General features: G+C 55.4%; 1 protein-coding gene across 1 annotated transcript in view; it reads left to right on the top strand.

The window, feature by feature from the left end:
- CLPTM1 (CLPTM1 regulator of GABA type A receptor forward trafficking) overlaps positions 1–12,383 on the top strand; it is a 42,303-nt gene extending 29,920 nt beyond the window's left edge. The window contains exons 6-14 of the mRNA XM_023182392.3: positions 4,002–4,087; positions 5,247–5,367; positions 5,961–6,205; positions 6,892–6,985; positions 9,497–9,687; positions 9,951–10,046; positions 10,340–10,475; positions 11,303–11,470; positions 11,668–12,383. Of these exons, the coding sequence (XP_023038160.1) occupies positions 4,002–4,087; positions 5,247–5,367; positions 5,961–6,205; positions 6,892–6,985; positions 9,497–9,687; positions 9,951–10,046; positions 10,340–10,475; positions 11,303–11,470; positions 11,668–11,954 (1,424 nt within the window). The 3' untranslated portion in view covers positions 11,955–12,383. The remainder of the gene's footprint in view (positions 1–4,001; positions 4,088–5,246; positions 5,368–5,960; positions 6,206–6,891; positions 6,986–9,496; positions 9,688–9,950; positions 10,047–10,339; positions 10,476–11,302; positions 11,471–11,667) is intronic.
- Positions 12,384–20,890: the final 8,507 nt, after the last annotated feature.

The raw sequence follows: 20,890 nt of genomic DNA, 5'->3' as shown, positions 1-20,890 counted from the left end.
TGGAGTGCAGTGGCCGCATCTCAGCTCACTGCAAGCTCCACCTCCCAGGTTTACGCCATTCTCCTGCCTCAGCCTCCCGAGTAGCTGGGACTACAGGCGCCCGCCACCTTGCCCGGCTAGGTTTTTGTATTTTTTAGCAGAGACGGGGTTTCACTGTGTTAGCCAGGATGGTCTCGATCTCCTGACCTCGTGATCCGCCCGTCTCGGCCTCCCAAAGTGCTGGGATTACAGGCTTGAGCCACCGTGCCTGGCCAAAAATTTTTTAAAATTAGCCAGATGTGGTGGTGTGCACCTGTAGTGTCCTCCAACTCAGGAGGCTTAGGTAGGAGGATCATTTGAGCCCAGGAGGTCAAGGCTGCAGGGAGCTGTGATCAGGCCACTGCACTTCAGCCTGAACAACAAAGCGAGACCCTGTCTCAAAAAGAAATATAAATAAAATAATAAAAAGGTAAGGCCAGGGCCGTGTTGGCTCACACCTGTAATCCCAGCACTTTGGGAGGCCAAGGCTAGAGGATCGCTTGAGCCTAGGAGTTCGAGACCAGCCTGGGCAACATGGCAAGATCCCCATAATAAAAATATAAAAATTAGCCAGGCATGGTGGGGGATGCCTGTAATCCCAGCTACTTGGGAGCCTGAGGTGGGAGGATCACCCGAGCCCAGGAGGTTGAGGCTGCAGTGATCACACCCCTACACTCTAGCCCGGGTAACAAAGGGAGACCCTGTCTCACAAATAAAAAGGTAAAGAAAAACCACGAGATTAATAATAGTTTAATTGAGCTCAGCGTATTCTCATTTCAACATATAAGCAGTATAAAAAGTGAGATATTTTACATTTTTTCCCCCTTGCGCCAGTTTTCAGAATCTAGTGTATGTGGCTGGGCATGGTGGCTCACGTCTGTAGTCCCAACACTTTAGGAGGTTGAGGCAGGTGGATCACTTGAGGCCAGGAGTTTGAGACCAGCCTGGCCAACATAGTGAAACCCCAGATATACTAAAAATACAAAAATTAGGCGGGCATGGTGGCTAACACTTGTAGTTCCATCTATTTGGGAGGCTGAGGCAGGAGAATCACTTGAACCCAGAAGGCAGAGGTGGCAGTGAGCTGAAATCATGCCACTGCACTCCAGTCTGGGTGACAGAGCAAGACTATGTCTTTTAAAAAAAAAAAAAAGGGGGGTCTAGTGTGTGTTTTATATCACAGCACTTCTTGGTTTGGACCAGCCATATTTGCAGTGCCCAGTAGCTGCATGTGGCCAGCAACCCCCATACTGGATGATGCAGCTCTGGAAGATTTCCGTCCAAGAAAGGGGGGCTTTTTCCTCCCCACGGGAGCCAGGTCCCTCTGGTCTGGGTGCCTCCAAGCTGCAGAATGTGTTCTCTGCCTGAGCGAAAGCCTCTCTCCCCTGTGCCTCCCCCTCCACCAGCCAGCACTGCCCTCTAGGGCCCTCCCTTTCCTGGACCGTCTCGTCAGGTGTGGACAGGATTGGGGCATGTCCCCCTGGAATTTTCTCTAAGTCAGCCCTTGAATGTTGGCTTCTCCCCCTGGACACAGGAGGAAGATCCCCAATGATTTAATAATCATAGAAATGATGAGGATTGGCCAGGGTGGTGGTTCAAGCCTGTAGTCCCAGCAATTTGGGTGGCTGAGGCAGGTGGATCACTTGAGGTTAGAATTTGAGACCAGCCTGGCCAACATGGTGAAACCCCGTCTCTAATAAAAATACAAAAATTGCTGGTCGTGGTAGTGGATGCCTGTAATCCCAGCTACTTGGGAGGCTGAGGCAGGAGAATTGCTTGAACCCGGGAGGTGGAGGTTACAGTGAACTGAAATCACGCCACTGCTCTCCAGCCTGGGCAACAGAGTGAGACTCCATCTCAAAAAAAAAAAAGGATGACATTTGTGCTAATAAGCAGCAGGCCCTGGGCCAAGAAGAAGCGAGGCTTTTCTTCCTTCATTAGGGAAGTGACGTCACTCACCAGTGTCCCTTAGATTGTAGGATTCAGAGGCAAGATTGCCTCCAAGCCCCCGCTCTTGGCCAGGTCTCTTTCCCCTTTCCCTGTTTTTCCCTGGCCCCAGGGGTCAGGATGGAGAGTTGAGGGAGGGCAGACTGAATTTTCCTTCCCAGCATAAGGAAGAGCTGAAAAGTTCCCAGGCGCGGTGGCTCACGCCTGTCATCCCAGCACTTTGGGAGACTGAGGTGGGCAGATCACGAGGCCAGGAGATTGAGACCAGCCTGGGCAACATGGTGACACCCTGTCTCTACTAAAAATACAAAATTAGCCGGGCATGGTGGCACACGCCTATAGTCCCAGCTACCCAGGAGGCTGAGGTGGGAGAATAGCTGGAACCTGGGAGTCAGAGGTTGCAGTGAGCCAAGATCACATCACTGCACTACAGCTTGGATGACAGCAAGACTCTGTCTCAAAAAAAAAGAAAAAGAAAAAGAAATGCGTAGCTTCTTTTTGGGCCGGGCGCAGTGACTCACACCTGTAATCCCAGCACTTTGGGAGGCCGAGGTGGGCGGATCATGAGGTCAGGAGATTGAGCCCATCCTGGCTAACACAGTGAAACCCCGTCTCTACTAAAAATACAAAAAATTAGCAGAGTATGGTGGTGGGCACCTGTAGTCCCAGCTTCTTGGGAGGCTGAGGCAGGAGAATCGCTTGAACCTGGAGGCGGAGATTGCAGTGAGCCAGGATTGTGCCACTGTACTCCAGCCTGGGAGACAGAGCGAGACTGTCTTCAGAAAAAAACAGAAACATCCCCAGGCTAGGGCAGAGGTTGGGGGATGCAGCGTGGGCACGTACAAGCCCCTTCCTCCCCTGCAGCATTTGGGACAACGTGGCAGGGAGCCTGTGGCCAACCTGGCCTCTGCGAGAGGAAGTGAGGCCAACTCCTGGCTGGGGATTCACAGCCCCGAAGTGTTTCTCATCTTGGTTTCTCGTGTTGGTGGCTTCAGACCTTCTCTGGAACTATCTGCCACCTCTTTATAGTCATGTATTCAACTGGTCATCGCTGAGCCTGTGCAGGCGCTCCATGTGTGTTCAAACAGGCCCTGCCCCTACCCGCATTTCTGCACGGGGTTTGCACGCTAGTTGCAGGGATAGACAGCAGGCAGGTAAACCACCGGTGAAGTTTTGGATAGTGGTGAGATGTTGTGAAGGAAACAAGCTGGCAGGAGAATGACTGCGTAGCCTCATTCAGTGGAGTGGCCAGGAAGCCCTGTGGAAGAAGGATATTCTGCCAGGCATTTGAACGCCACGGAGGAGCCAGGCCATGAAGACTGTGTCAGGGCATGCGTTCCTGGGACACAGGGCAGCACACCCGGAGGCCCCGGGTTGGCATATTTGAGAAGTGGAAGGTGTTGAGTGTTGAGAGGTCACCGGGGCTATGGTGAGTGTCTGGGGTTCCAAAGCTGCATGATGCCATGATTAGTCACTTGATTTTATTTATTTATTTGTTTTTTTCTTTTTTCTTTTTTTTTTTTTGAGACGGAGTTTCGCTGTTATTGCTCAGGCTAAAGTGCAACAGTGCGATCTCAGCTTACTGTAACCTCCACCTCCCTTGTTCAAGCGATTCTCCTGCCTCAGCCTCCCGAGTAGCTGGGATTACAGGCACCTGCCACCACATCTGGCTGATTTTTGTATTTTTATAGAGACGGGGTTTCACCATGTTGGCCAGGCTGGTTGCAAACTCCTGACCTCAGGTGATCCGCCTTCCCCGGCCTCCCAAAGTGCCAGGATTACAGTGCCCTGATAAGCTGGGGTTTCTGCCTGGGGCATTTGATGATGGAGGCATCCCCATGATCATGAGGAACTGGGATTGGTTGAGATTTGGGGAGGCAGTTCTGGCGTTCCAGGTCATGTTGATCTCAGCAGGTGAGTGCAAGGTGGACGCCAGGAGACCGTGAGCCGTTGCTGGTGGGCAGGGGTCTGGGCTCTGCAGGCTGCAGGTCCCGGCAGGTCTCACGTCCCCTCCTTTCCCCACCTCCCAACCACAGTGATCAACAAATACAAGCGCAGGCGATTTCAGAAAACCAAGAACCTGCTGACAGGAGAGACAGAAGCGGACCCAGAAATGATCAAGGTAAACGGGCAGGGTTGTCAGGGCCTATAGGGACCAAGCCAGGCCATTCACAGCTCATACCAGACCACTGGGCCTGTCATCTGTCACCACCACTGAGCCACCATGCCGGCTCGGTCACGCCCCCTCCCCTCCCTGAGCACTGGGCTCCTCCTCTGGGAAATGGGGTCAGGAGGCAGCTGCCTCTCAGGGAGTAGGGGGGATCCCAGGCAGGGTTACCCGGGCCTCTCGCCAGCCTGGGAGGGGGCTGCATCACAGTCCCATTCTCACATGAGGACACTTGTTGAATCTTACAGCCAGGAAGTGGCAGGCCAGGGACTCTCACCCACACAGTCAGGCCCCAGAGCCCAAGCTCAGCCCGGCATCAAGCAGGCACACGAGAATATGACTTTAGTAGGAACTGCAGGATTAATAGTTGCTGTCACTCCTGGTGGGCTGGGGAACCAGGCAGTTAATCTGTGGTTAACCTGCAGTGGACACTAAGAGACTTCCTCTCTCTGCGGGTGGTCCTGTGTGGGAGGGGTGGTCCCTGCTCATGGAGGTGAGGCCACTGTGTAAGAGTGTGTGGAGCCTGCTGTCATGAGGCTGGGCTTCGCAGCCTGGCCTAGGATGCCAGCCCTGCCCCTACCTCTGCAGGCCTTGGTTTTCTGCATGTGGGGTGGAAGGATCCTGTCGGTGGCCGGAAGGGTCCTGGGTAGCGTAATCTCTAAGCCAGGGAGGAGAGCCCTCTGCCAGCACTTGATGTGGTGGCTGATACTCTGCTGCCAAGGTTGTCAGGGGAGGTGGCTCATGCCTGTAATCCCAGCGCTTTGGGAGGCTGAAGCAGAAGGATCACTTGAGCCCGGGAGTTCAAGATCAGCCCAGGCAGCATAGTGAGACCCCATCTCTCCCAAAAAAGAGAGAGAGAAAAAAGAAAGAAAAAAGAAGCTGTCCGTGGTGGCTCACGCCTCTAATCCCAGCACTTTGGGAGGCTGAGATGGGAGGATCGTGCTTGAGCCCAGGAATTCAAGACCAGCTTGGGCAGCATGGCAAGACCCCATCTCAAAAACTAAAAAGCAAAGAGTAAGATTTCATGGGAACCCTTGGGAGGAAGTGTGCAGAGACTGATGGTCCCTGGGCACCTCCACCTGCCTCTGAGGCCTTTCCCCACATGTTGCTTCAGAGGGCTGAGGACTATGGGCCCGTGGAGGTGATCTCCCATTGGCACCCCAACATCACCATCAACATCGTGGACGACCACACACCGTGGGTGAAGGGCAGTGTGCCCCCTCCCCTGGATCAATGTAAGCTCCCCAGCCCTGCCAGCTGCTTGCAGAGGCCTCTGGGAGGGTGCTTGGGGCCCATCTCCTTGTCTTCTCCTGGCCCCATCCACCTGAGACAGCTTTCTAGGGCTCCACCCTCCGAAGCTCCCCACCCTGTCCTATCCCCTTCCCATGTCCTCTCCCTCTCCCACACCCCCACCCCTGGGGTCACCAGGATTGACTCCCATATGCCAGCATCGGTCCACAGTCAAGTCCCATCGAGCCCACAAACTGTTTTCAAAAAATGTCTATCACTTGCCAACTTTTGATATTGAGGCAGTATCACTTAAAAGCCATATTTTCTGGCTTTTATAAAACTGGGTTACATGGTCACCCATGGGGCTGGAGCCGAGCCACAGCTGCCCCCTTCAGCGGGGACCTGCCTGCTCTTTGCATCTGGTTCCCTCTGCTGAGGTCAAGGGGCCCTTTAGCTCCTCATGGTGTGGCCTAGAAATGTCCCCTGTCCTCCAGTCTCTGTAGAGGGGCCCTGTTGGGTCCCTGCAGACATCTGAGGCCTGTGGGTACCCTGGCCTCCTCCCTGGGCCAAACGGTGTCCCCTGCCCCATGTGCTGCAGATGTGAAGTTTGACGCCGTGAGCGGTGACTACTACCCCATTATCTACTTCAATGACTACTGGAACCTGCAGAAGGACTACTACCCCATCAACGAGAGCCTGGCCAGCCTGCCGCTCCGTGTCTCCTTCTGCCCGCTCTCGCTTTGGCGCTGGCAGCTCTATGCCGCCCAGAGCACCAAGTCGCCCTGGAACTTCCTGGGCGATGAGTTGTATGAGCAGTCAGATGAGGAGCAGGACTCGGTGAAGGTGAGTGCGGCCGGGACGGGCGGGACTTCCCAGTGCCTTCCTGGGCGCAGGAGGCCAAGAGGAAGTGCGCCAGGCCTGGGCTGTGGGACCTCCCGCCTGGTGCTCCTCTGCCCACAGTTTCACAACCTCCCAGGTCCCTTCTCCGCAGTGAAAGGAAGTGGGCACCCAGCCCTCCAGGCCTAGATGACTGGGGGTCCTCTCCCCAGGCTGCTCTGTTGGCTTGGCCAGGCCCTTTTGGTCCAGACCTGCCCCTTAATCCTTCTGTCCCAGACCTTGTCTCCCTGGCCCTGGGCTCCGACTCCGTGTCTCTACCATCTCACTGGGTCCTGAAATGTCAGCCCGTTTCTGTGGCGTGAGGCTCGGCTTTGCCTCCTGGGTTGTTGTCACTGTTGGGTCTCTGCTCTTGGCTCCCAGTGTCCCTTCACACACTCCCCACAGCACTCCCTCGGCCTCTGCCTCTTCCCCTAGTGTCTTCCCCTAGACAGACTCCCCTAGTCTGTCATTTCTATCTCCGTGAGTCACCCTCCTCTCTGTCCTCATCTGCCCATCTCTGACCCAGTCTCCTCCCGGCTGGCCCACCCTCACCCTGCCTCTACAGGCGGCCCCAGGGACAGGTCTTAGGGGACAAAAGCTAGTGAAGTTGCTCTTGGGCGGGGGCGGGCTGTGCTCACAAGTGTCCCCTGCAGGTGGCCCTGCTGGAGACCAACCCCTACCTGCTGGCGCTCACCATCATCGTGTCTATCGTCCACAGTGTCTTCGAGTTCCTGGCCTTCAAGAATGGTAGGAACGGGACCCCAGGGCTAATGAGAGGCTGTGCAGGGCTGGGGACAGGGCCTGCCCCCTTCATCCTCCCCTCCCTCCCCACATATCCTCCCCCTGCCTGGGGTCTCTCAGCCCCACTCTTCAGAGGCCTAGTGAGCTGGGGAGGGGCAGTGGCCCCAAAACTCCCAACCCAGAAATTCCCACCCACCGGGTGTGGAGCTAAGGGAGGGGCTGGCCCGCTGCTGGGGCAGAGGCCAGGCCAGTACTGCCAGGAAGCAGGGCTGGGGAACTCCAGAGCCAAGAGCAGGGAAGCCCCGGAGCTGCTCCCGCCACCCTGCCCAGCAGGCTGCCTGCTGCGGGAGGCCGCTTAGGACTGAGGGGATGGGGCCTGCCCCATTGGGAAGGAGGAGCACTGTCCCCCGAAGGTCCCTAGGTTCTAAGGCTGACCATGCTGATGGCCAGCGTTTGAGGAGAAGCAGCCACATGCCAGGCACTGTCCTGGGTACCCTCCCCAGGTAACTCCTTGAGCCGTACGGGAACCAGAGGCTCAGGGATGTCACTTGCCCAGTCACACAGTTCCTAAGGGGTAGATAGTTCCAGCCCCAACTCTCATCTTGTAGGCCCTGCAGGCCACTTCTTCCTTGCCCAGAGTACCCCAGTCTGAAGGACGCAGCCTGCTGCCCTATAGCTGCCGGAGGCGGCAGGAGGAATGACTAGTAGTATTCCTGGTATTAAGACGCTATTGCCCAGCCTGGTGGTGACTCTCACCTGTAATCCCAGCACTTTGGGAGGCCAAGGTGGGAGGATCTCCTGAGCCCAGGAGTTTGAGACCAGCCTGGGCAACAAAGCGAGATTCATTTCTACACAATTTTTTTTTTTTTTTTTTGAGGTGGAGTCTTGCTCTGCCGCCCAGGCTGGAGTGCGGTGGACGATCTCGGCTCACTGCCAGCTCCACCTCCTGGGTTCACGCCATTCTCCTGCCTCAGCCTCCCGAGTAGCTGGGACTACAGGCGCCCGCCACCACGCCCAGCTAATTTTTTGTGTTTTTAGTAGACAAGGTTTCACCGTGTTAGCCAAGATGGTCTCGATTTCCTGACCTCGTGATCCGCCAGCCTCGGCCTCCCAAAGTGCTGGGATTAAAGGCGTGAGCCACCGTGCCCGGCCTTTGCACAAAGTTTTTTTAGAATTAGCCGGGCATGGCAGTACATGCCTGTGGTCTCAGCTACTCAGGAGGCTTGGGCCCGAAAGGTTAAGGCTGCCATGAGCCATGATCACACCACTGAACTGCAGCCTAGGCAACAGAGTGAGACCCTGTTCCAAAGAAAGGGACGCTCTTGCCATTATTGAGAGCTACCATCTGGAAGAATGCAGTGTCATAAGGGCACAGGAGCTGGTGCCGACCCCAGCCGGCTATCTGCCAGCTGTCGCTGGGAGACAGGACCCTTTTGCCCGGGAGCTGGCTTGGCTAGGGTCCAGTGAGAAACGAGGCACAAGAAGGCTGTTCCTTCACCCAGTGTCATGCAGCAGAGGGCACGGGCCTCACTTGACACCAGTGCTGTGTGGCCTCCCTGGTCTAAGGAGGGGCTTGGGCCCACCCGGGCCCACCCGCCCCCCCGCCAGAACCTTGTCTCCAGACCCATTCTTCTCAGTTGGGACGAGGGTCAGTCTGATGGGCAGGGGTGGGTGAGGTGAGCCTGTGGAGTATGGCAGAGCTCTGGGATGTGGGGGAGCTCTGAGATGGGGTGGGGTCTAGAGCTCCCACAGCCCTCACTCCCTGAGTGCAGAGCTGGCTCTGACCCTGCATGACTGCACACCTGGCTCCATCACTCTGCTACAGATGTGGTGGCTCAGCCTCCTGTGGCTGCGGTTAGACGCTCAGTCGGGCAGGGTCAGAGAGGGGCGTGCATGGTGAGACCGGGGCTCAGAGTGAGGAGTACACTGACATGGATCCTTGGCAGCATCCAGGTGGAGCACTGGACGGAGCTCCAGACTGGAGCCCAGGGCCCTTGTCTCGTTTCCTGAGCATGTCTGTGAGCCAGTTCCTTCACGGTGTCAGGGCGGGGGCCTGGAGGAGGTGGTCTTGAAGTGCATGCCACAGATCTTCCTTCCTGGAGGGGGTGGGCAGGCACCACGGTGCTGCACAGACCCAGCGTCCCTCCAGATTCTGCCGCGCCAGGCTGTTCGGCCTCAGGGAAGCAGCTTCCTGACCAGCCCTTAGTACCTGGCACATGGTGAGCCCCGTCCATGGCACCAGTCACTGTCACCATCAGTCAAGGGACTGCACCCTGCGGTGCTGGGTGCTGACGTCCTATGGGAGGGCTCCAGGGCTGCTGCCTGTCTGGTGCTCTGGGGGCCACCTGATGAATGAGAGAGCCTTCCTGGGAGAGAGGGATCTCATTTGGCACCCCTCCTGAGGACCCAGCGCCACCCCGGGGTGTGAGGAGGATGTAGGTCAAGGGGGCCTGAGGGAGCTGCAGGAGGGTCTTAGTACCTCGTCAGCCTCCTGGTTCCCCTACCCCCTGCGCACAGATATCCAGTTCTGGAACAGCCGGCAGTCTCTGGAGGGCCTGTCTGTGCGCTCCGTCTTCTTCGGCGTTTTTCAGTCATTCGTGGTCCTTCTCTACATCCTGGACAACGAGACCAACTTCGTGGTCCAGGTCAGCGTCTTCATCGGGGTCCTCATCGACCTCTGGAAGATCACCAAGGTCATGGACGTCCGGGTAAGGCCAGGGCGCCATGCTGTCTCGGGAGCTGCAGGGGCTGTGAGGGGTAGTGTGGCCCAGCTGGACCCTGGAGCTGGCCCCCGGGGGATTCCCAGCAAGTGCCTCGTTCCCAGGACCAAGGGGATTTTCTCACCAGGGGATTTTTTGGGTCACACATGGGGCAGGGGAACTGGGAACGGTGGGGAAGGGCAGGGGCTGGTGCTGGCTTGTGGGGCCAGAGCCAGCATGGCAACTGACCATGGCGCCCACCTCATCCACAGCTGGACCGGGAGCACAGGGTGGCAGGAATCTTCCCCCGCCTATCCTTCAAGGACAAGTCCACGTATATCGAGTCCTCGACCAAAGTGTATGACGATGTGAGTGTCCCGCACACTGGGCCCCTGGGGGTGGTCTCCAAGCACCCACCTACCCCTGAGGGACCTGGGGCCGACCATCTGCTTGCTGGACCCACGCTTTATAGCCTGTGTCACACCCTCTGTGTCCCCCACCTGCCATAACTGCTTCCTGGTCGAGTCCAGAGTCCCCAGGGCTACCTGGAAATTCCCCCTGCCCGTCCTGCCAGACCAGGTGTGGTGGCTGAGGGTGGGGAGTAGGGTTGCCAGGCAGGGCTGAGGAGCTGGCTCACAGCCCCACCCTGTTGGCCCCACAGATGGCGTTCCGGTACCTGTCCTGGATCCTCTTCCCACTCCTGGGCTGCTACGCCGTCTACAGTCTTCTATACCTGGAGCACAAGGGCTGGTACTCCTGGGTGCTCAGCATGCTTTACGGCTTCCTGCTGACCTTCGGTGAGCAGCCCAGCTGCCCCAGGAGAGAGCAGGCTCCATGCTAGGCAGGGCTCACAGCCCAGTGTGGGAGACAGACCCATCCCCAGGCAGGGACAACCCAGGGTGGGCAGAGCTGGGATGTAGGGAGGCCCGAGGGCACACATGGCCCCATCTGGGGTCAGAAAGGGCTTTGGGGAGGACATGAACGTACACTTCAGTCCCCATTTTCAGGGGACCTTTATGTCTTGGGAACAAGTAAACAAGTAGGGCCAGGTGCGGTGGCTCACGCCTGTTATCCTAATGTTTTGGGAGGCTGAGGCAGGAGGATCACTTGAGCCCAGGAATTAGTGACCAGTCTGGGCAATGTGGCAAGATCCAATCTCTACAAAAAACACAAAAATTATTGGGGAGTGGTGGTGCGTGCCTGTAGTCCCAGCTACCTGGGAGGCTGAGGTGGGAGGATCCCTTGAGTCCAGGAGGTTGAAGCTGCAGTGAGCCATGATTATGCCATTGCACTCCTGCCTGGGTGACAGAGTGAGACCCTGTCTCAAAAAAGAAAAGACCGGGTGAATCACAGCCAGTAATGAGTACTGTGAAGGGCAGAGTGGTGGGGGGATGCACATTAATAGGGGTCGGGGCCCTTCTGAGGACAGGACATTTAAACCCAGGCCTCAGATATCCAGGGAGGGAGCTGTGTGGATGTGACAGAGGGCCCCACCAGTGCAGAGGCCGCTGGTAGAGTGTGCCCAGGTGTAGGAAGTGGTGAGGGGGCTGGTATGGCCCGTGCAGAGCGTGCAGGGGAGAGGTGGGAGAGGCCGTTCCTCCGCTCATGGGTGCCCTCACTGCAGGCTTCATCACCATGACGCCCCAGCTCTTCATCAACTACAAGCTCAAGTCCGTGGCCCATCTGCCCTGGCGCATGCTCACCTACAAGGCCCTCAACACATTCATCGACGACCTGTTCGCCTTTGTCATCAAGATGCCCGTTATGTACCGGATCGGCTGCCTGCGGGACGGTGAGGCCTGGCGGGCAGGTCAGGGCTCCCACCGGAACAGGGCCCAGGGCCCAGGTCTGAGGGGGTGCCAAGGCCCCAGATGGGGTGTTCAGTCTGAGGGGGCTCGGCCCCACCCTTGCATCACGCGCTCTCCACCCAGGCCCACCTGGCTGTGGACGGGCCAGCCCGACCTCACACTGCCTCCTACCCCTCTCCAGATGTGGTTTTCTTCATCTACCTCTACCAACGGTGGATCTACCGCGTCGACCCCACCCGGGTCAACGAGTTTGGCATGAGTGGAGAAGACCCCACAGCTGCTGCCCCCGTGGCCGAGGTTCCCACAGCAGCAGGGGCCCTCAAGTCCACACCTGCACCCACCACGACCACCGCCACCAGGGAGGAGGCCTCCACGTCCCTGCCCACCAAGCCCACCCAGGGGGCCAGCTCTGCCACCGAGCCCCAGGAAGCCCCTCCAAAGCCAGCAGAGGACAAGAAAAAGGATTAGTTGCGACTGGTCCTCGCCTGCTCCGGCTCCTGGCGACTACTGCCCCTGCGCCCCGGCCCCCTCCCCTCCCTGTCGCCCTTTCCCTGGACAGATCAGGCTGGGGCGGCGGGAGGCCCGCCTCAGGCCAGGGCCCAGCGTGTGACATAGGGGCCAGGGCTTGTGTGTGGAGGCGCCGTCTGTCCCTCTGTCCCTCTGTGTTTCCAGCCATCTCGCCCTACCAGCCCAGCACCACTGGGAATCATGGTGAAGCCGATGCGGCGTTGCCGAGGGGGTGGGTTGGGCGGGGGCGGGGCCGGGCCCCCCTACGGGATGCCCACGGCCATTCATCATCTTGTCCCTCGTCCTCCTACCATACTCCCCCTCCTAGACCGCCACCCTTTAACACAGTCTGGATTTAATAAATTCATATGGGTGTTTAACTTAAACTCAGCACTGCCCTCCTCCTCGTGCCTTCCTTCCTCTGGCGCCTCGGAGAGCAGCTTCAAGCAGGGATGAGGTGGCTCTCCTGGGTCCGGGAGGGTGACCTGCAGGGTACAGGACGTATAAACGTGGGGATTGTGACCTTACGTCAAGAGCCATACCTGGCTGGGCGCGGTGGCTCACGCCTGTAATCTCAACACTTTGGGAGGCCAAGGTGGATGGATCACTTGAGGTCAGGAGTTTGGGACCAGCCTGGCCAACATAGTGAAACCTTGTCTCTACTAAAAATTAATTGAGCATGGTGGTGGGCACCTGTAATCACAGTTACTCGAGAGGCTAAGGCAGGAGAATCATTTGAACTTGGGAGGCAGAGGTTGTGGTAAGCCCAGATCACACACTGCACTCCAGCCTGGGTAACAGAGCAAGATTCCATCTCAAAAGAAAAAAGAAAAAAAAAGCCGTACCTGCCAGGCCAGGCCTCTTCCTCATTTGCTGCCCTCCCACCAGCCCGCTGAGATTTCATTAACTGGCCCCATTTCAGATTCCTGGGGAAGCTGCTCGCAGGGAGCCCGCTGCCCCTGCCAGGCGCAGGCTAGAGCCTCCTGTGTGCCTAACCCGACACCACCAGGCACGGCCAAGTACAGCTTTCAGCTGGGTCGCCATGAGCAAAGGCACCTGCCACCCTGAGACCTCAACACAGCAGTTGGGGCACACTAGATGTGTGCCCTTGGCTTTTTGTGCTGACTCCTGTTCACCCCCAATTTTGGGGAGCATGGGTGTGAAAGCTAGCCTGAGTGGCACCTGGCTGTAGCACTGGCGGGAGGGCACGGGGATGAAGGCTCAGCCAACCGGTGTGACACCTGGCTGTAGCACTCCATGAGTGTTGGGGTGTCACCACATCCCCGGGGCTCCCTGTGCCGACGACCAGCCAAGCCCTCCAGAGGTGGCACGAGTTGGACTTCCCAGCCCAGCCCCTGGTGCTGGGACCCTTTGCCCACTGGATAGGTGAGCTGAGTGAGGCCTCTGTGTTCTGAGGGGTGGGGACCCTGCATTCCCAGGTTGACTGTTTTGTGGGGTGGTCTCAGCAACACTTCGGTATAGGGGGCCCAGCGCTGAGGACCATGCCAGGTTCCTTCAGGCTCCAGCTGCCACCCCACGTTGCAGAGCCAGTCAGGGGATCCATGAGATCCCAGGGAGATGGTGGTGCCCTTGGAGCCCCACACCACAGGTCCACAGACAGGCCACGGCAGTCTTGCATCCCTCAGGGCAGCCATGGGTCTCCATTAGCCACCCCCGAACTCTATACCATTCCATGGATCCCCGGTGCCCTTGGAGGAACCCCAGGCTCTGCCCCATGGTAAACCCAGGAAAGCCTGACTGATGGGCTTCTAGGAGCCCTGGAGGTACAGGACTCGGCAGACCCTCGAGAGTGGTGGGCTCTCCAGCCACCTGGACTCCCTGGCCTCATCACCCCTGGCTCTTCCTCCTTCCACAGCTCCACGCCCAAGCCTTTGACAAGGCCCATCAGCTATCCCCGCAACTCCCTGGGAGTCTCACCTCTTCATTTGGGACCACCTGCTCCATGCCCCTCCTTACCCTGTGGTGTTCTTGCTCAGTGTTCTGCCTGGTCCCCTGTCCCAGTCCTGCCCTCACCACTTCCCATTCACACTCTAGCTAGCAGCTAGAGGAAACTTTTTTTTTTTTCTTTGAGACAGCATCTCGCTCTGTTGCCCAGGCTGTAGTGCAGTCATACGATCTCAGCTCACTGCAGCCTCTACCTCCTGGGTTCAAGTGATTCTCCTGTCTCAGCCTCCTGAATAGCTAGGATTACAGGCATGCACCACCACACTTGGCTAATTTTTTGTATTTTTAGTAGAGACGGGGTTTCACCATGTTGGCCAGGCTGGTCTCTACCTCAAGCAATCCGCCCACCTCAGCCTCGCAAAGTGCTGAGATGATAGACATAAGCCACCACGCCCATCCCAGCTAGAGGAAACTTTCTAGTTTCTTCTACTAAAGCACAAACATGATCCTGCCCAGCCCTTGCTCAGAACCTACTGTGGCTGCCCAGTGACCTCAGGAGAAAGCCCAGGCTCCTTACTGGGGAGTGAGACCTTGGTGATGGGGACACTTATTAACCCCTGCATCCAGCCTGATCTTCCCCTTACCTGGATCCTGTCCCCAGGCACACAACCCCTGTCCGCTTTTTTTTTTTTTATCCTTTGAGACAAAGTCGCGTTGTTGTCCAGGCTGGAATGCAGTCGCACGATCACAGCTCTGCAGCCTTGACCTGCTGGCTCAAGCAATCCTCCTGCCTCAGCCTCCCAACTACCTAGGACCACAGGCAAGTGCCAGTACACCTGCGTAATTTTTAATTTATTTATTATTTTTATTTATTTATTTATTTATTTTGAGATGGAGTCTCCCTCCTGTTGCCGAGGCTGGAGTGCAGTGGCACGATCTTGGCTCACTGCAACCTCCACCTCCTGGGTTCAAGCAATTCTCCTGCCTCAGCCTCCTGCGTAGCTGGGATTACAGGGACATACCGCTATGCCCGGCTAATTTTTGTATTTTTAGTAGAGACGGGATTTCACCATCTTGACCAGTCTGGTTTCGAACTCCTGACCCCGTGATCCACCTGCCTTGGCCTCCCAAAGTGCTGGGATTACAAGTGTGAGCCACTGTGCCCGGCCGCCTGCATAATTTTTAAATTTTTTTGTAGAAATGGGGTCTCTCGATGTTGCCGAAGCTGGTTTCAAACTCCTGACCTCAAGCAGTCCTCCCATCTGGGTCTCCCAAAGTGCTGGGATTACAGGCCTGAGCCATCACAGCTGGCTCATCCCTTCTTTACTTTACCCATGTGTCCTCCAAGTTGTGGCTCCAATGCTTCCTCCTCTAGGAAGCTCTCCCTGACTGCCAAGTTCTCTAGGGTCTCTCATGGCAGCCCTGTGCACTGTGAATTATCACTGGGAACAAGTTGGTCTCTTCCACTGGATGGAGCCCTGTGAGGACATAGCCAGACCTGTCTTGATCACTGCTGTGTCCCCAGCATAGGGCCAAACACAGGGAAGTCACTCCAGGAATATTTAATGAGTGCATGTTGAACAACCCCAACAATCATTTTCCCAGACACATGGACACATCCAGAAGTGTGGACCTCAGTGGGGCTCATATTCAGACACTGGAGACTGTGACAAGCAGTCAACAAAAGGAACAGCTGAACCCTGCCCCTGGGTAGTGCCATGTGCTGGGATGTATTGTGTACACAGCCAGGACCAAGACAGACCCAGACCTGCCCTCATGGGGCTCACAGCCCAGCAGAAATCCTGAACGCTGAGGATATCTGACATGTCCTTTTTATTTTTCATTTTTATTTATTTACTTTTTTTTTTTTGAGATGGGAGTCTCACTCTGTTGTCCAGGCTGGAGTGTAGTGGCATGATCTCAGCTCACTGCAACTCTCGCCTCTCGAGTTCAAGCAATTCTCCTGCCTCAGCCTCCCGAGTAGCTGGGACTACAGGCACCCACTACCAAGCCCGGCTAACTTTTGTATTTTTAGTAGAGACAGGGTTTCACGTTTCACCATATTGGTCAGGCTGGTCTCAAACTCCTGACCTCAAGTGATCTGCCTGCCTCGGCCTCCCACAGTGCTGGGATTACAGGTGTGAGCCACGGCACCCAGCTATCCTATTTATTTATTTATCTATTTATTTATTGAGACAAAGTCTTACTCTGTCGCCCAGGCTGGAGTGCAGTGGCGTGATCTCGGCTCACTATAAGCTCTACCTCCCAGGTTCAAGCAGTTCTTCTACCTCAGCCTCCTGAGTAGCTGGGATTACAGGTGTGCACCACCACGTCTGGCTAATTTTTGTATTTTTAGTACAGGTGGTGTTTCACAATGTTGGTCAGGCTGGTCTCAAACTCCTGACCTCGTGATCCACCCGCCTCAGCCTCACAAAGTGCTAGAATTACAGACGTGAGCCACCGCACCTGGTCCCCTTTTTATTTATTTATTTATTTTTGAGATGGAGTCACTGTCACCCAGGCTGGAGTGAGTGCAGTCGCACGATCTCAGTTCACTGCAACCTCTGCCTCCTGGGTTCAAGTGATTCTCCTGCCTCAGCCTCCTGAGTAGCTGGGATTATAGATGCCTACCACCACACCAGCTAATTTTTGCATTTTTAGTAGACATGGAGTTTCATCATGTTGGCCAGGCTGGTCTCGAACTCCTGACCTCAGGTGATCTGCCTGCCTCAGCCTCTCAAAGTGCTGGGATTATAGACGTGAGCCACCGTGCCTGGCCCTGACATGTCCTTTTAGTTAGTCACTCAGCACATTTTTGTTTGTTTTTTTGAGACAGTCTCACTCTGTCACCCAGGCTGGAGTGCAGTGGCGTGATCTCGACTCACTGCAGCCTCTGCTTCCTGGGTTCAAGCGATTGTCCTGCCTCAGCCTCCCTAGTAGCTGGGCCTATAGGCGCATTACACCATTCCTGGCTAGTTTTGTGTTTTTAGTAGAGACGGGATTTTACCACGTTGGCCAGGCTGGTCTTGAACTCTTGACCTCAGGTGATCCGCCTGCCTTGGCCTCCCAAAGTGCTGGGATTACAGGCATGAGCCACTGCACCCAATCTCAACAAACATTTTTGAGGCCTGGCATTGGCAAGGGGCAAAGAGGAATCAGGAGAGCTTCTAGTCGTATAACAATGGGAGCTGCTATTTGTCATCCTTATCGTAAGCCAAGCGCTAGTGTAAGTGCTGCCTGTGGTCGGCTTCATCCATTACATTTAATATCATTCAATGTCCTCATCACCTTACTGGTCCATCACTCTGCCCTCATCTCCACCCCTTTCCTGTCACTCATGCTGCACCAGCCTTCTTGCTATTCCTTAAGCATGTCATGCATGTTCCTACCACAGGGCCTTTGCACATTCTAGCCCCTGTGCTTTGAACACTCTCCCCTAGCTATCCACATGAATCCCTCATGTCCTTTGACTTCCTGTTCAAATGGCACCTCTCAGACCCTGATCTTCCTAACTCAAACTATCCTCCAAATTCATTCTGTTTATCCTGCTCTATCCTGTAATACTGCCATCACCATCAGACATATATTTGCTTATCTGTTTTCCATCTGTCTCCTCACTTGGATTTCCTTGATGGCAAGGGCTTTTTGTCTGCTGTGTGCCTTGCTATGTCCCTAGCTTTCAGAGCAGTGCCTGACACTGTTACGCTGTGTGTAATAACTCTGTAAATTGAAGAGCTGGGCACAGTGGCTCATGCCTGTAATCCCAGTGCTTTGGGAGGTTCAGGCAGAAGGATCACTTGAGGCTAGGAAGTCAAGATCAGCCTGGGCAACAGCAAAATCCCATATCTTAAAGAAAAAAGGCTGGGCACGGTGCCTCACGCCTGTAATCCCAGCACTTTGGGAGGCCGAGGTGGGCAGATCGCCTGAGGTCGGGAGTTTGAGACTAGCCTGGCCAGCATGGTGAAACCCCGTCTCTACTAAAAATACAAAAATTATCCGGGTGTGGTGGTGCGCACCTGTAATCCCAGCTACTTGGGAAGCTGAGGCAGGAGAATCGCTTGAACCTGGGAGGTAGGTGAACCAAGATGGCACCACTGCACTCCAGCCTGGGCAACACAGCGAGACTCCGTCTCAAAAAAAACAAAAAACAAAAAACAAAAGAGATAGGGCTGGGCACAGTGGCTCACACCTGTAATCCCAGCACTTTGGGAGGCAGAGGCAGGCGGATCATGAGGTCAGGAGATCGAAACCATCCTGGCTAACACAGTGAAACCCCTTCTGTACTAAAAATACAAAAAATTAGTCAGGCGTGGTGGCAGGCGTCTGTAGTCCCAGCTACTCAGGAGGCTGAGGCAGCAGAATGGCGTGAACCTGGGAGTAGGAGCTTGCAGTGAGCCGAGATCGTGTCACTGGACTCCAGCCTGGGCAACAGAGCAAGATTCCATCTCAAGAAAAAAGAAAGAAAGAAATAGGGCTGGGCACAGTGGCTCATGACTGTAATCCCAGCACTTTGGGAGGCCGAGACAGGCGGATCACCTGAGGTCAGGAGTTCAAGACCAGCCTGGCCAACATGGTGAAACCCCATCTCTTCTGAAAAAAGAAAGAAAGAAAGAAATGTAGTCCCAGCACTTTGGGAGGCTGAGGTGGGCAGATCGCTTGAGCCCAGGAGTTTGAGACCAGCTTCAGCAACATGGTGAAACCTCATCTCTGCTAAAAACACAAAAATTAGGCTAGGCATGGTGGCACACACCTGTGGTCCCAGCTCACCAGCTGTGTGATCTCTGGCAACTGACTTCATCTCTCTGAGCTTCAGTTTCCCATCTGTAAAGTGGGTCTAATAACAGGATGATCATGAGGATTAAATAAGATGATGTTAATAGTTAGTTGCCCTTTGGCCAGGTGCACTGGCTCAGCCTGAGCAACAGATCCTGTCTCTACAAAAATAGAAAACAGACTGGGCACAGTGGCTCATGCCTGTAGTCCCAGCTACTTGGGAAGCTGAGGCAGGAGAATCACTTGAACCTGGGAGGCAGAGACTGCAGTGAGCTGAGATCACGCCACTGCACTGCAGCCTGGGTGACACAGCGAGACTCCATCTCTCGAAAAAGAGGGGAGAGGGAGAGGAAGAAGGAGAGGAAGAGGGAGAGGGAGAGGACATTAGCTAGACGTGTTGGTGTGTGCCTGTAGTCCCAGCTACTCTGGAGACTGAGGTAAGAGGATCCCCTTAGTCCAGGAGGTTGAGGCTGTGGTGAGCCATGTTCCTGCCACTGCACTCCAGCCTGGGTGACAGAGTGACACCCTGCCTCAAAAAAAAAAAAAAAAAAAAAAAGTTCACATTTGTATATAGCACTCACATGTGCCAGACCCTGTCCCAAGAATTTTATGTTTTAAATATTTGTGTCATATTAATTTGTGTGGCCTTCAAGAAATTAATTTCACTGGGTCTCAGTTTTCTCATCTGCTATGTGGGGATAAACAACAACATATACTTCACATAACTGTTGTGAACATTCAACTTACAGAGTTCTTTCTTTTTCTTTTTGAGACAAGGTCTCACTCTGTCAGCCAGGCTGGAGTACAATAGCATGATCACAGTTCGCTGCAACCTCAACCTCCTAGGCTCAAGCAATCCTCCTACCTCAGCCTCCCAAAGTATTGGGGTTACAGGTGTGAGCCACTATGCCCAGCCAGAACACCCAAACTTTATACAAGCAAAGCAAAGACAACAAACCCTGCATCTGTAGTCTGAGAGTGCCTGGTATCCAAGCTAGAAACTAATAGATCACCTGGTCGTTCTCAGGTATGTGGGAGTCTTAGGAATGTGGGAGTCTAGCCAAATGGCTGCCCCTCTTCCAGCCTGAGTCTCTTCTGCAATAATCCTATCATATGCTTCTGGTGCTGGTGCGAGGGATGAGCTCAGGGTTTGGGCACACAGCTCAGGATGTATACGGAGGCTACACTGCTGCCATTCGCAGACTACATTACTGAGCTTTTGAGCTCAAAGTGGTCTGGGCTATTTATGGGTAACTTTCAGGGGTTGGGGGGAGGAACAAACCAATAAATAAAACATCCTTGCATTCATCCAATAAACTTTTTTTTTTTTTTTTTTTTTTTGAGATGGGAGTCTCACTCTGTTGCCCAGGCTGGAGTGCAATGGCATGATCTCGGCTCACTGCAACCTCTGCCTCCCAGGTTCAAGCGATTCTCCTGCCTCAGCCTCCAGAGTAGCTGGCATTACAGGTGCACACCAACACGCCCAGCTAATTTTTGTATTTTTAGTAGAGACGGTATTTCACCATGTTGGTCAGGCTGGTCTCAAACTCCCGACCTTGTGATATGCCCACCTCGGTCTCCCAAAGTGCTGAGATTTTAGGCATGAACCACCGCGCCTGGCCTCCAATAAACATTTATTGGGCACCTACGGTGTTCTGGGCGCTGGTCTAGGCATTGGGGTTACAACAATGCACAAAACAGAACCTCTGAAGCTGACACGCTAGCTTCAAACGTTCCTTAAATATCTTTATCCCCAATTTACGGTTGAGGAAACAGAGGTGTAGAGAGACCTTGGAGGTTTCCGAAATATTATTATGATGGCAGGTGCAGAGCCCTGGCAATCTCTCCATCCTGAAGCTCCCCTTCCAGCCTTAGAAACGGCAGGTTCAAGTCCCACTGGGAGACCAAAGCGGGGAGCGGCTCAGTTTCCCGGCTTGCTCAATGGGTAAGGCGTGATGGCCCTAAGCAGGCCTCAGTCGTTTCGTCCAGAGCAATGGGCAGCGACTCCTGCCCAACCCCTCCTGAGCGCCCAGCCTCCCTTTCCCGGCCGGCCCCGCCCCCGCGATCACGTGACGCGTGGGGGTTTTCCCGTTCCCCAGGCGTGACGTCACGGCGGGGTGCAGACCAATGGGCGTGCAGGCCGGCGGCGCCGGGGAATTCCGCCGCCCCGCCCCCGCCCGCCGCCCGCCCGGCCCGGCCCCGCGCCCCGCGCAGCCCCG

This window comes from Piliocolobus tephrosceles, chromosome 21, assembly GCF_002776525.5.
Source record: "Piliocolobus tephrosceles isolate RC106 chromosome 21, ASM277652v3, whole genome shotgun sequence".
NCBI lineage: Eukaryota > Metazoa > Chordata > Mammalia > Primates > Cercopithecidae > Piliocolobus > Piliocolobus tephrosceles.
The sequence above is the reverse complement of the archived record's forward strand: the minus strand, read 5'-3'. Positions and strand labels throughout refer to the sequence as shown.